Source organism: Lampetra planeri, chromosome 59 (assembly GCF_965212315.1).
Source record: "Lampetra planeri chromosome 59, kcLamPlan1.2.h2, whole genome shotgun sequence".
Lineage (NCBI taxonomy): Eukaryota > Metazoa > Chordata > Hyperoartia > Petromyzontiformes > Petromyzontidae > Lampetra > Lampetra planeri.
This window is the reverse complement of record NC_136165.1, coordinates 2,128,890-2,143,729: the sequence shown is the minus strand read 5'-3', so window position 1 is coordinate 2,143,729 and position 14,840 is coordinate 2,128,890. Positions and strand designations below refer to the sequence as shown.

General features: G+C 53.6%; 1 protein-coding gene across 7 annotated transcripts in view; it reads right to left on the bottom strand.

The window, feature by feature from the left end:
* Positions 1-3,709: 3,709 nt before the first annotated feature.
* Positions 3,710-14,840, bottom strand: part of ZFR (zinc finger RNA binding protein) — a 28,367-nt gene continuing 17,236 nt past the window's right edge. For 6 of the 7 annotated variants that reach the window (XM_078618727.1, XM_078618729.1, XM_078618728.1 and 3 more), the window contains 6 exons: positions 14,554-14,707; positions 11,475-11,572; positions 9,317-9,412; positions 8,018-8,129; positions 7,780-7,877; positions 3,710-6,786 (listed from right to left, as the gene is read on the bottom strand). In XM_078618727.1, coding sequence (XP_078474853.1) covers positions 6,628-6,786; positions 7,780-7,877; positions 8,018-8,129; positions 9,317-9,412; positions 11,475-11,572; positions 14,554-14,707 — 717 coding nt within the window. In that variant the 3' untranslated portion in view covers positions 3,710-6,627. Of the gene's footprint in view, positions 6,787-7,779; positions 7,878-8,017; positions 8,130-9,316; positions 9,413-11,474; positions 11,573-14,553; positions 14,708-14,840 lie in introns of those variants that run through there. The other variant, XM_078618732.1, reaches the window with a different exon arrangement.

The window sequence follows — 14,840 nt, the reverse complement described above, 5'->3', positions numbered from 1 at the left end:
AGTTATGGAAACATTTTTTCACGAAAATAAATTGTCACGCACAACGAGTCTGTGTGCAAAATGTCAGCTCGATTGGATCACGGGAAGTGGGTTAAAAACGACCGAAAGATTTGCACGGTCGTAAGCGCGCAAGCAAGCAAGCAAGTGAACTTAATATAAAGGATTTTAAAAACCTAACAATAATTGACAAGCAGCTCGACGCCACGAGCGGCCGCCTCTCTCTCTCTGTCTCTCTCTGTCTCTTCACCCTCCCAAGCTCGCAACCCTGAAGTCAACGTTCGCACGGCATCTTTCAATTCAATATCCCGACACTGTCCAAGGTGGGAAACGTGGCACACACACACACATCAGCAGCAGGAGCATTGTTACGCCTGGACATCAATACAACCACCACCAGCTACTATTATCACTACTACAGAAGACAAAGATCCCCCCGTGTAGCAGTGCCGGATTTTTGCAGTAGCAAAAGTAGCTACATGTGTAGTAGCTACTAATACATATGTAGTAGTACTACTACATATGTAGTAGTAGCTACTACTACAAATGCTACGGGCCCCGCACTTTCAAGGGCCCCGCGCTAAATGCTTTCAAGCTTCTCAATTACGGTTCAGTGATTCTGCACTTGCTCTATTACTATAGTACTATACCGCCTTCAACTTTTATGAACGACTGGGTGTTTAAGGTTAACGATTTTGTCGTATTATCTGGCTGTATAGCAAATGAAAAAATACAATTACTTTACTGTGCATTTCAAAAGTTTGTGTTTTAATATTTACGTTTTTTTTTATTTGGGGCCCCTATATAACATCGTGCTACAGGCCCCGCACTACCTTAATCCGGCACTTAACATAAAGGTTTTTTAGGTTAGATCGCGTTATTTATAAATGTGTCGTAACCCTCCACCACCCGACACGGCCAAACAGTAAAAAAGTGTCACGTTGACAAAAGACAAATAGTTCACTACTTTAGCCCACCGGTGTGTTGAAAAAACCTATATTATAATTATTGGTCGCGAAAGTCTACGTGTTAAATTGACTGCGGGTACCGTAAATGTCCGTGCATTTGATTAATAAACGTGGAGCTCTTAACTTAATTTGGAGCTTTCGTGACTGCAGGAATTACTCTTTGGTTCTTTCGGTAAAGTCACGTATAAAGAGAAAATAATAAATTAAATACTAGCATATGACGTTTCGATTGCAACACAAGCAATCATCATCAGGTATAAATGAAATAGAAACACAAATCTAGTATACTTAGAAATGTAATGTAATACAACAGAGAGTCGGATAACATAACAGTCAACACCCTACCTGGTTGATTACGTTCTTCCTGAGAATGCTAAATTTGAGAGAGATCAAACACAGAACCAGAGACATATAGACAGACATATAAGCAGACAGATATCACAGAGATACATAGAGCCTATGTTTTGTCTCTCTCTATGGAGCTCTGCCATCTCCTGGCCACCTGGGAGCCCAGCGAACGTGGCAAGTCCCGACAACTCTCCACGTGAACCACCAACCCTTGCCTCCAAAGTGCCGGATCAAAGCCGTCAACATACCTGGGCACGGCCGTCAGGTGACGAGTGGGGAAGAGCGCAGGGAGGTGGCTGGTTGTGGAGATGATGCTGCTGCTGGTGATTAGTTTGTGGTGTGGGGAGCGGTGGTGCAGCGGTTAGCGCGCTGCGCTACGAACCCAGCGACCCGAGTTCGATTCCCGCTCACGGCCAACACCAGTGGCGACTATTCGAACCGGTCCTGGGCCTCCCCTAGATCGACCGAGCCTCAAATGAGTACCCGGTGCGGTGTGTAGGGGCCGTCCATAAATGACGTCACGCGGTTTGTGACCACCCCCCTCGTCACACATCGTCACAAATGTCTGACCCCCCCTAGGTGCGTGACGTCATTTATGGACGGCCCCGTAAACATCGCCACTGGGGAGACAAAGGCGGCCGGGCGTGGCGTTGGCCACCCACCCCCTCGTGTGCCGTGTTCCGGCCTTCATAGGCGCTCGCTAACAGCACTTGCCCCAACGGTCTATTACCGGCTATACGGGGGATCTTTGTCTTGTTCGATAGTTGTTGTGGTCGTGGTGGCGATGCCAGCGGTGTCTGGGCGACACTTCACAGTTGACCAGGGCCCTGGCACGCTGAGGATGACAATTCTTGAGCAGCCGTCACCGGCGACGCGTTTACCGTCGAGCAACAAATGTGGGGGCCGCATGGAGGAGCAGTGACAGACAGAACCGTGACGGAGTTGCGTCCTGACGGCAGAGGTCGCAAACGGGTTTTGATTCCTTACCCGTACCCGGCCGCACCAGGGTCGCAAACGGGTACCCGTACCCTACCCGTACCCGGCCGGGTATCGGGTAGGGTACGGGTATCGGGTACCTGATTGCGACCTCTGGGATGAAGCCATGTTGCAGGCGCGGGTGGGTTGATTCTAGGAACTTGAATTGTGAGAAGAGACAAGACGTTGGGAAATGAGTGACAAACGGTTACTCACCAGTGACTCACGGCCTACCCGTACCCGGCCGGGTACGGGTAGCCGGGTATCGGGTAGGGTACGGGTATCGGGTACCCGGTTGCGACCTCTGCCTGACGGTGATCATGAGCGCATGTTGCACGAACCAGGGGAGGGAGGGAGGGCGTGCTATGATTGGTCGAGAGAGCACGCGACCTCGTGCAGCCGCGTGACGTCGACCCGCGATCTGATTGGAAGTTGCCATCCCACTAAGAAAAAAATAAACGAAACACGATTCAACATTGTTGGGTGTCTTGTTCTGTTCCATCCGCTCTGGGTATCTGGGGAGGGGGGAGATGGAGGTAATGAAGCGATGTAAGTTGTAAATATGGACGTGTCCTTCTTGGTTCTTTCGGTAAAGTCACGTAGAAGGGAAATAATAATAAAAATAAGCAGCAGTACGGCTGCTTGTGTTGTTGTCGTGAGCATTTTTATTATTTTTTTATTATTTCCCTTCTACGTGACTTTACCGAAAGAACCGAGAAGACGAATCCCTGCAGTCACGAAAGCTTTAAATCGAAATTTGGACGTGTCGTTAAACCCGCGCTTAATTTGAGTCTTTTGATGATTTCCCTTCGAACAAAAAAACAAATCTGGGCCATGTCTCTCACAAACTCAGAAAAGGCTACTCGTGCCCCCAGGGCGTGTTGCGAGCCCCCCAGGGCTAAGAAGAACCACTGCTCGGGAATAACTTAAAATCCCAGCTCGTCTGTTTTTCGCGAGATAACCAGGCATGGCCTCATATCGACACACGCGTGTCCACCCACTATCGATCACTTCCATTGTATTCCTCCCGACAGACGGCCACGCAACAGTAACTCTCTTCATCCTCCCGACAACCCCCCCACCCCTACCCCCACCCCCGTCCACGCTGTAATCGATTAAGCTTTCTGCGGGTCACGGGAGTTCGGCCAGGGGCAGCCTCACAACCGATGCAGCCCGACGCCATTTGGCTGGTCAGTGAGGTCACCGGTGACATGACCGGTGACATGACCGGTGACATGAGCGGTGACATGACCGGTGGCATGACCAGTGACATGACCAGTGACATGACCAGTGACATGACCAGTGACATGACCAGTGAGACTGCGAGTGAGATGACCAGTGAGACTGCGAGTGAGACGACCGGTGATACCAATTTGACCGCGAGGGGTGTTTCTTCTCTTCCCCCCCACAAACTCTGAAGGTGTCAGCACTTGTTGTTTTATTTCTCGAGGTTTTTAATTCTACATCGGGCGACACCGACATCCAAACACAACACTGCACTTGTACACGGAAGTCACGACGCAGCTTCTCCCCCCGTGTCCTGTTTGTGTCACAAACTAAAAAGGTGTTGCCAATCGCGTTACCTTCAAGAACAAAGGGGGCGAGAGCTCTGGAACCAACAAGCATCGTCTGAATAATAATACTAAAAAAAATAAAAAAAAAAACAACGGTAACTCTTACTACGCAGTGAGTTTTGAAAGCCTGAAAGCCTGAAAGCATGCAAGGTCAAGTCAGTAATTCAGCCACCGGCTGCCCACAAAAGCCACGTCCTGGGCCTCTGCGACTCCGTGCCACGTTTTTGCAATGCCCACGCGCTCGGCGGCACCGCCACACGTGGGCCCCGGGCAAGGCCGAAAAACGTGGAGCAAGGGGAGTCGCGATAAAGCCCGGCAGTGGAGTTTAAGGGACATGCGGAACGCACATGTGCGTCGCTCGCGACGACGTCAACAAACTGGACACAACTGGTTAAAAGTAAAAGCCGTCGCGCGCACAAATACGTGAAATAAATAAAAACAACAACAACGTTCTTAGAAAACAAAGCTCCTGGAGCGAGCGGGACACTGTCTGGGCCCCAACGAGCCGGTCGGTCTCCGCGCTCGTGCTTGGACGACTCTCTCCTCCTCCTCCTCCTGCCGCGTCTTCGGGCTCCGTAACATCCCACGTTTGCGCTCCCGGGGGTGGTGGGGTGGGGTAACCGAATTCCGTTCCCAGAGCTGCCGGCACGTGGAGAGAAAAACGTCGGACACCGAGGCGAACAACGCGCCAGTGGCAGCCCTGAAAGCACTTGGGGGGCAACCAAATCAAGTTGTTTCCCTCCCCCCCCCGATCGTGTCACTCAAGAAGGACCGAGACTGGGGTTTTAGCTCGGGCTGCTACTCTGCATTGGCCCATTAATCCAGCCCACGTTTTGCTACCAGTCCTGGCAGTGTTTGGGTAGGCCCACTGGCCATCCTCGCAGCAGCCGCAGTAACAGCAGCTGCAGTAACAACCGCAACCACAGCTGCAGCAGCCACAGCATCAAAACACAACCTGGACTGGATCAACAAGGCAGATTGAATTTAGGCAAAAGATTCGTGTTAGGTTTTAGGGGGGTTCTCTTCGTTAAAATTAACAAATAAATATTAACCAAATTCAGAACTTGTCGAATAAACGCTCAACTGTCCGACGCTTGGAGTGCAACTGTCAGGGCCATATATCAGCAAGCTCCCAACGTGAGATCCGACCCGCAACAAAAACGTTGGTATTAGTGGGAGCGACATGATGAGTTCACTGCGAAGGAAACCACGGGGCGGTGGGTTGGTGGGGGGCCTCTCTGCGTCACGCTCTACCCCCTAACGCACTGCCTGCTGGGGGTCTCCTCTACGGCGGCAGGAGCCACCCCCTCCTCCCCCCTCCTCTACGCAGCAGCGCTGCCGAAGCAGCTAATCACCGGTTTCACGACGGGAAGTCACAAACTGAAATGAGAAACAAAATGTAACACAAATTCACTTGAGCCGACACTCACCGTCCCTACAGAATCTTCAGAACATCTAGACATCGAGGTTTTTTGCGTCCGCTAACTTATGTGGTTATTTATTTATTATACATTAACATTCTTAGCGTGCGCGCGTGTGTGTACAGCTAGAATGAAAAGTCTAGCCGATATCCGAGTCTGGGTTGCTGCCGAAGTCGGCGGGTTAACACCGGTTACGGTAGAACGCCAACTCGCGCCACCACGGCGGACGGCGGTGGTGGTGGTGGTGGCGGCGGTGGTGGTGGGCGCACGGGAGGGTGAGGGGTGGGGGGGGCGTTCCGCACGACGACCGCACCCGCTCAGCACGAAAACATCGTGGCAGAGCGACGCAGGGGAGCGCGACGCCGCCCTACCGAGTCGTCCGCTTAAACCTAACGGACTCGTTCCGGAGACGCACGGCAATCCCTGCGATATCGCCGTTGGTGTATGGGGGGGGGAGGGAGGGGGGTGGTTGGGGTGGTGCAATCGAGGGAGGGGGGTGACACACACACGACCTCGCGGTCAGCTCCCCCGATTGTGGCTCGTCACCAGGGCCCCGCCTTTTATTTGTGATTTACGTCGCCAAGAGCAGAAAGCGCACGGAGCTACGGACGGACGGCAAGGGCTGCTGCTGCTGCTGCCCTCTTGCCGTTCGCTCTGCAACCGCGGCTGCATATGCGGACCGCAGGCTTAATTAACCGAGTAACTAATCCAGCGCAGCCACATGGGAAGTCCATTCCTCCGCAGCGTTTTTTTACGTCGGGAACATCCGGCCTTCCGGAACGGATGCTTTCCAGGGGGGCATTTTTTTAAGCAGGTAAGTCATGGACTGGTTTTTGAACTTCTGGGTCTCATCGGCAGATGCCAAGGCCCGTGAAGACGCGGCGCCGCTGCCTGAAACGAGACTTCCCAAACCAATTTTAAAACTCTGTAAATGTTGAGCGACTCGCCGGCATAGCAGCCAGAGGAATGTGACAAACCGTAAACCGACAAAAAAAAAACCTTCGTATGATCGTCATCCATCTGCTGCCGCTGCGGCCTTAAATAAAAATATCATCACTCTTAACGGACTCTCTTCCGTTCACTACTCATCGTCCTCCTCACCCCGCGGTCGTCCACCCCGGCGAACGGTGAGCGAGCCGAGCGAGCTGCGCGAGCGACATTTGCCGAGGACATTATTGGCAGCCGGGAAGGACGGGGGTCGAACCGAGCGAGAAACGCGAGGAGCGCGAGGACGAGGGCAGGGACCGGGCGGTGCGGGCAGGGCGGTGCGGGCGGGCAGCGTGTTGCCGGGTGTGCCGGCTGGGGCAGCAGGGTGACCACCGCCCCCCCCCCGCCACCCTTGCCCTAGGCCTCCTTCTTGTCCTTCTTGCCGTCGCCGTCACCCTCCTCTCCTCCGTCGCAGCGCCGCTTGCGGTTGTGGCTCCGCGCCTGCGTCCTGAGTGGCGGCGTGTCCATGCCCAGCAGCTTGTACACCTGGCGGAACGTCATGAGGCGCAGGGCGTGCTGCGGGGGGGAGACACGGGGGCGGCAGGCAGCGCGCGGGATTAGAACGGACGGAGCGCCAACTCCGCCGACGCCACGAACCGCTCACGCCATCGCCGCTAACGACACCGCGAACGACACCACCGTCAATCACGCCGAACACCGCCGCCAACAAAACTACGACCGCCACACCCCAACAGCAACAGCGCCACCGCCACAACCACCAACTCCACTAACAATGACCACCCAAAGCATCAACGCCAGTGACCATCACGGTTCACTTTTGAGACGGTCACGGCATCGCCGCGGCGCTTTCAGGTGCGCTTCTCCATTCCTGCGGAGCACGAGGTATATACTACACAGGGTGCCTCAAAACAATGTTAACAACACCACGAGAAATGTGCCTCCGGGCTCTGGAGACCACTTGGAGAAGATTCCAGGCACGCGTTGGCAACGATGGCGAACAAGTGGAGACTGACTTTTTGAAGCGATTAACACACATTTGTTATCATGTTACAGTGTATTTATTATCCGTTCTTTTTCCATTAAAAACGATAGTCCCATATAAGTGTTAACATTTTTTTGAAGCACCCTGTACCGCCAGACGGGACTGCAGCTGCTGAGGACCAAGGTCGTTTTGAGCTGGAACGCTCTTTCCTGCCTACATTACTAAGTCACTGGGAGCTATGCACTTTCAAATCATCATCATCATCATCATCACTTCTTAAGAACTGCTTTTTGTGTTCCGTTTGTTGTCCTCCCCTCCCCCCCCCGATTAGCAGTTGGCTACGTACGGTGGTGCAAAAGAAGTTCAACGCACAGTACATCAGCACCGTCACTCCGCCGTTAGCACCTCCGCCGTTAGCACCTCCGCCGTTAGCACCTCCGCCGTTACCACCTCCGCCATTACCACCTCCCCCCGTTACCACCTCCGCCGTTAGCAACTCCCCCATTCCGCTGTCCACCCCCCCCCCCGCCTCTCCCCCCCCACCCGCATCGCCGTGCAATGGGTACCTGAGCGCTGGCGGTGACCTCCTCCCTCTGCTGCATGGTCATGGATGCCAGTGCGTCCGTGGGGGCCTTCTCACACGGGTCGTACAGGCCCGGGCCGTCTGCGCGCAAAAGAACCACAATGAGGCCGCCGGCGGCGTCACGGCCGGTCAACGTCGCGTGGGGTGTGGGAGTGTGGGAGTGTGGGGCGTGGGGGGGTGGGGCGTGGGGGGTGGGCGCTGACACGAGCAGAGTCACTCACTGGGGAACAGAATCCCAGAGGCGAGACACTCCAGGACCCTGCGCAGGGCCTCTCCGGGGCTCAGCGGCCCCGCACTGCTGCTGATGGCCTTCTCAATCAGAAGCTCCATGGCCTGGGGAGACAACGCGAAGACACAGGAGACACTGACAAAGATCCCCCCCCCCCCTCCCCGTGTAGCTTTAACAGGCTGTTGCGGCAAGTGCCGTTTGCAAGTAGAACCTATGAAGGCCCGACTGGCTTTGTCTCCCCAGTGGCGATGTTTACACACCGCACCGGGTACTCAATTGAGGCCGAGTCGACCTAGGGGAATCGTCACTGGTGTTGGCCGCAGCGCACCGAACTCTACAGCTCTTTTTCAGAAGCGACCTGGCCACAAATGATAGCTCAACGAAGTGGCTTATCGCGTGCAAATGTATAGCAGCCAAATACTCCCCAACGCGTGACGTTGATTCTAAATGTGGCGGGGAAAACCGGAGGAAAAATCCACGCAAACTCCAAATATACAGCAGGCGTCAGGGTCGGCATCGAACCCACAACCTTCTGCATACCAAGCGAGGTAATTAACATCATTATAAATGGGTTCACCACGGTTAACCCAACTGGCATGTCACGTCTTTTAAGACGTCTGGGCCAGTGTGGCAAAGCCCCCGAAACACCCCTCTCCACAGCTCCCTCAAGGTCCTTGTACCAGCAGTGGTGGCAGCCGGCAACTGCATTATCCCAGTAGAGGTAGTAAGCTTACAGAGCTCAAACGGAAATGATAATTTCAAAGAGTAAGCATGTTTATATTTTATATTTTTTCCCTTCCCCCCCCCCCCTCTCCTACACCCCCCCAATTGGCCGACACCAGAGGACAGCCTCCTGTATGGCCTTGTGTCTCACCAGTGTTAGAACAGAGAACAACGCCAAAAGGCGGACACTGGTGAGGCAAGGCCGTAAAGTCGAACACTGTTTAAACATCCAAAAACCTCCTGTTTTATTGTCAGAAAGAGTAAAGCCTATTCTTATTTTTTCATCATTTTAATACTGCCAAAAAGGTACCAGTGATCCAGGTTTAACCCCCCTCCTCCCTCTGGCTTGTGTCAAGCGCGGTCGTCATCATCGTCGTTATCATCGTCGTCGTCGTTGTCGTCGTCATCATCATCGTCGTCATCGTTGTCGTCGTCATCGTCGTCATCGTCGTCATCGTCGTCATCATCGTCATCATCGTCGTCATCATCGTCGTCGTCGTCATCATCGTCGTCGTCGTCATCGTCGTCGTCGTCGTCATCATCATCATCATCGTCGTCGAGATCTCACCCAGCTGGGCAGGCTCCCCCACGTGGGCACACGGCAGCAGAGGTCGCGCAGGACGCGCATGACGACGACGCACGACTGCAGGCCCGTGGCCCTAGCCTGTCGCCATCGTTAGAACAGCGGGGGGGGGCGCCACCCAACGCAAAGAAGCGCGCACACGAGAAAACAAAACAACAACACAAATCCATCGTCGCTAACGGCGCCGTGGCGGGCGTGCACCCCGCGGCTCCGCGCCGGCCGTGTTACCGCGGCGTCGCCACCGCGGCGGTCTCGTGCCGACGTTCTCGCCGCTGGTGTTCGTGACGGTGGCGGTGGCGGCAGCAGCCGGCGAAGCCTCTTAGACGAGAGCTCGTTTGCTCGCCTGCCTGTGCGGCTATCCGGCCGTGTGGCCGTCCTTCCGGAATAAACGCCAGAACGCGCTTCGGCAGATTTAGCAAAGCACACCAGACAATCCGGCGGAAGCAACGACGGCTCCTTTAACACGGCCAAGCGAAACCGATGATCCGCCGATCCCCGTTGTGCAGAAACCGGAGGGGAGGGGGGGGAACGTTTGAATGGCCAAGTACGATGCCGAGTGCGATGTTGATTTCCCGCGCCGTCACCGGATTGATCCGGGGCTGTTGCCGACAGGGGGGTTTAGTTTGGCGACTGTCGCGGAATTTAAAATTTAGTCTGTTATTTTTTTTAATGTAGCTGGCTGTGATATTGCAAATTAAACTTTTGTAAAAGCGGCCGGTTTCACGAACATAAAAACGCGTGCTTCCATTTTTGGTCCGCCGTTCCTCGTCTCTACGCCGGCTGCTGCCGATCGCCAACACCACGAAAAAAAACTGCGTGCCGTCACGTTGAGATTTAAGTATCGCAATACGGATAAAGAAACTGAAGGTCAAAGGAAAGAAAGCAAATATATATTCACGTAGAGAAGCAGCACGCGCTTTAATCACTGGGCTACTTGCTTGCAGCCTTATGAAAAATTGCCATGGGGGAAAAAAACGACTACATAGCTAAAGGATTTGGCACATACAATGACCAGAAATTAGCAAAATAAAACGAAATTAAATAAAACATCTCACTCGATAAGGAACAAAAACAGATTTTTTTTTTTTTTCTCTCGTCGTTATCTGCTGCACAGCGGAGCGCCGCCGTGTCACTGGTTGGGACAGCCGGCTCCGGTTACTCGTTACAAGGGTTAACATCAACTCACTGTTTTATCATTAGCATGGTTAACATCAACGATTAGTCAAAGTTTCTACGGACTGGATTTACTTTCTGGTCATTTTTTAATGACATTAACGGGTTCAAAACAGCTTGCTCTTAATACAACAATTAACGCGCATCCAATTTTTGGGTTTTCATGTTTTTTTTGTTTCAATCAATTCGGCTTCAAACGTTCACATCTAAAGCTTTGCACGACGATAGCGTTACTTTACTTCAAACTCCGTGAGCCAAAGGGACTTCGCGACTGGGGTGAAAATAATGCCCAGTCGACCGAACGTCCTTTCGAGAGCTTCGCCTTTCCCGGGCGAGGCCTCGGTTCAGAATCTCCCCCCAAGCACGACCGCGAGCGTCTTCGCCCGCCGAAGATGCCCGCAGTCGCGCGCGGGCAGAAGCTGAACGCTCAGCCTAACCCGGAAAGGACCGCACAACTGCATTGACGGAGTTTCTGCAACAAATAAAACCTTCGCGCCGAATGAAACAGTCCTTGAGTGAGCCAGGGTGGGTGCCAAACTCGAGCGTCGCGTCACTCTGCATACCTGTCAACCCATACGGTTCAACCCCGTATTCTTGTACAGGGAAATTGAGTTTTGAGGTCCATACGACGTACAGCCGTTGCAGGACTTGTAGGATGAACGTTGAGATTTATAAGGGCACGGGGTGACCAATAAGGTCTGAATTAGTCTGTAATAAAAGAGGGCACTGATAAGGGGTTGACAGGTTTGACTGCGACGGGAAACTAAACCCGTTTTTAACGGCAAGGACACTTTCAACTGCTTCCATTCGAATGAGCGAAGAGGATGGCACCAACGCGGGTGGTGGGGAAAAACCCAAAAATCGGAGTGCGCGGGTATCTGGTTTTAAAACGCTTATTTTTTTTGTTACTTTACTCTCTTAGCGATAGAATGTGCTCATAAGGCCACAGGAGTAGAAACGGAATTCGAACCTGGAACCACTTAGCGTGGCGAAGGGCTGCCAGGGCGTCAAGGCACTTTTGCCTGTCCAAGACGTCCGGGGGGTCTTTCGCCGTACCGGTGGTTACATCTAAAACGGATTGTGCACAGTCTTGGTGAGGGACGGGTGTTTGACCAGTTGGGTATAATGGTGACTTTAAAACTTTCGTGACTGCAGCAATTCATATTCTTGGTTCTTTCGGTAAAGCCACGTTGATAGAAAATGAAATAAAAATACAAGACCGCTTGTGTTGCGATCGAAACATCGTGGGTTTTTTTATTTTATTCTTTTCAATTTATTACTTTTATTTTACATTTTTATTTCGTTAAATTTTATTAGCTTTATTTTAATTTTATTTTCTATCTACGTGACTTTACCGAAAGAACCAAGAATATGGTATAATGGTGTTTTGTTTTTCATTTTGTTTTAGCGTCGAGACAAAAAATAAAGCAAACGCTACCGCCGCAGATTCAACTGCCATCAGAGTACAGCTCTGACTTTTGAGGCATCGTCTGCGGCAACATTCCGTCGCGAGGGGGGTTTTTTTTTTTCTGCAAATGGGAACTGTCGGGTGGGCGCACGGAATTACGGGCGCGACGCGCGGATCCCCGGAGCTTACGCTTTTTTGGGTTTTAGCGCAAAAAAAAGTCAAGTCAGCCATTTGTGGACACGTGATGGGGGGGGGGGCGGTGGGAGGTAAAAGGATGCCGGCGTTTCGACCGAATGGCCTTCTGCTGAAGGACGATATCGGTCCTGAAGAAGGCTGGCGGTGATGAAACATCGACATCCTTCATGGCCCCCCGCCACCACTCCTCTGTTCACCATCGTCACCGATCATTCATAAATCGGACGTCAAAGTTGGTGCCACTCCCCGCACGGCGCTCCGTAATTCCGGACGGCTCGGGACACCGCGGGGAAGGGACGTACACCCCCCCCCCGTACGCGGATAGCCAGCCAGCGCATCTCGGACACGGGCTCAAGCGCAACTAACTGCCAGGCCACGGACGAAAGGGCCCCTCCGCCCCCCCCCCCCACCCTCCCATTGGCCAAAACGGCACACCGGCTGGGTTTTGAAAAAAGCAATTTTTTTTTGCTATCGTCGTCGCGTCTCTTCGCTCTTAGCCGCGTCGGCAGTTCCCTCCGGTGTGTTTTACGGGGCCGTCGTGATCTCGGCAGTCGGGAATCGCTGAATGTCAGCGACTGCGAAATGTGGCTCCCAAGTGGAGCTTCTGCCCCGCCCCCCCCCCCCCCCCCCCCCTTCGGACGCAGCTCGTCGGTCTAGAAAGCGGCCAGGAGCGACGCGCCTGAGCAATGGGAAAGTTTCCGTAGGCAAAGGCGGTGTGTTGTGTGTGTGTCAAACGTGGGTATTCGATGACGGCATTAAAATTAGCGTGCCGGTCTATCATTGTCGAAAGACTACAAAGACGGCGTCCGTCAGTCAGTCTAGAGTTCAGTGTCGATGACTCAATGCTAAAATGATTTTCACGGATCGCCCATGCAACAATGAGATATTTTCCCCAAATTAAAACTACCCGAAGAATGCCATAAAGTGTTCATGGGAAAGCTGTACAAATTATAAACAAACAAACAACCTCAGCAAATCCGTCAATAATGCTCCAAATAATTGGAATAAAAGCTAATAAACTTGCATCCTCTTCAGTCAACTAAATCAGCTGCGTAATGGGTAGCAAAATACATAACATTTTGTGAAAAGAGATCGGAGCATCTCTGCAACCGTTCTGTTGACCACTTCCCACGGCCTTGTGGGGGGTGGGGGGGGGGAGAGGAGTGTGGGGCCCACCCCACCCGGGGGACCCACGAGTTGAGAAGCGCTGCTCTACAGAGGCTGTCAGAGGCGGGGGCGTCAGTCTGGGTCTATGGTCCATGGTGGAGTCGGTCCGTCACTGTCACTGTCCAGAGGCCCAAGGAAACCATCCCACGGCACAGACTCGCCCTCCCTGGCACGGGGGCTCAATAGTGGCAGTAACGCCTTGTGGAAACTCGTGACTGATTGGTCAAAAATCCTCCACAGTGCAGCAGCAGCGGCGGCCAATCGGAGCGGTCTGCAGCAAGGAGCCTCCTGATTGGTCACCTGCAAGCTGAACACAGATTCATCAAAGTGGATCGACCAGATGGATGGGAAAGGGGGGGGGGGGGTTGTTGTGTGAAGGGGAGGGGGGGTGATGGGAAGGGAGGAGGTGGGGGGGGATTTCGGAGAAAACAAACCCTCCCGCTAGAACGAACGTGTGTGGAGAAGCGGGCCGCCATGTACCATTCACAGCCACGGCGGCCCACTCCTACGCAGGCAAGTAACGTCACACCCGGACCTTCCGCACGTACACACACACATACAGGCACGGACATGCACACACACGCACAGAGACGCATAGATAACCCGTAAAGCCTACGCAGGTCGTTGGGGCAAGTGTTCTTAGAGAGCACCTATGAAGGCCGGCACGGCGCACGACAATGGGTGTTTTTAAGCCAGACACCGCGGGCCCGGCCGCCTTCGTCTTCTCAGTGGCGATATTTAAACAGCGCACCGGGTACTCATTCAAGGCTGTGTCAACTTAGGCGAAAGGCCCAGGACAGGTTCCAAAAATGACCACCGATGTTAGCCATGACCGGCAATTGTCGCGCAGTGGCGCGAACCACACGTGATCACACACACACGCACGCACACTCGGGGCCAGGGCTGTCCCGGAATTGCCTGTGTGGCAGTTGGTGAGATTACATGCCAACACGCCTGCATTCAACATCCAGGCGTTTTCACTTTGTCAGTTAGGGTCCTGCTGCCTTGGGATGTTTGGCCAATGGCAGTAATGAGCGTTTGGCTTTGTGCGGGAGGAAACCGGAGGGCCCGGCAAAAAACCCCCGCCGCATGCGAGGAGGATTCGATAATTATCGATAACTGTGCTCCCATCTCTTGGCCACCTCACACATCCCACGGCCTACAGCATCGGGGGCTATTCCCAGACAGTCTTTTCGAGCGAGCGAGCGAGGACCAGGATCAACTCTGCTCGGATCGCGAGACCGCACACAACGGACGGGACGCCGACGGGGGCACCGACCTGCGTCCTTGTCCCGCGTGTCCGAGAGCAGCTCCCGCATGTCCGGGGACGTCAGGTGGACGATCACCTCGGTCTTGGGCTCGCCCACCGCCCTGATTAACACCGCCGCCTCGTCCACCTTCTTTGTCACCTCATATTTCTTATCCGTCACCAACTGGCGGCGTCGTGCGGAGAACGGTGGGTGGGGGCGGGGGCGGCCGGGGTCAGAGGTCGAGAGCGCGACATCAAAGAGAGATGCGTAACAAAGCGGCAAACATCGCGCGCCACTCGCATATAGAATCGACTCT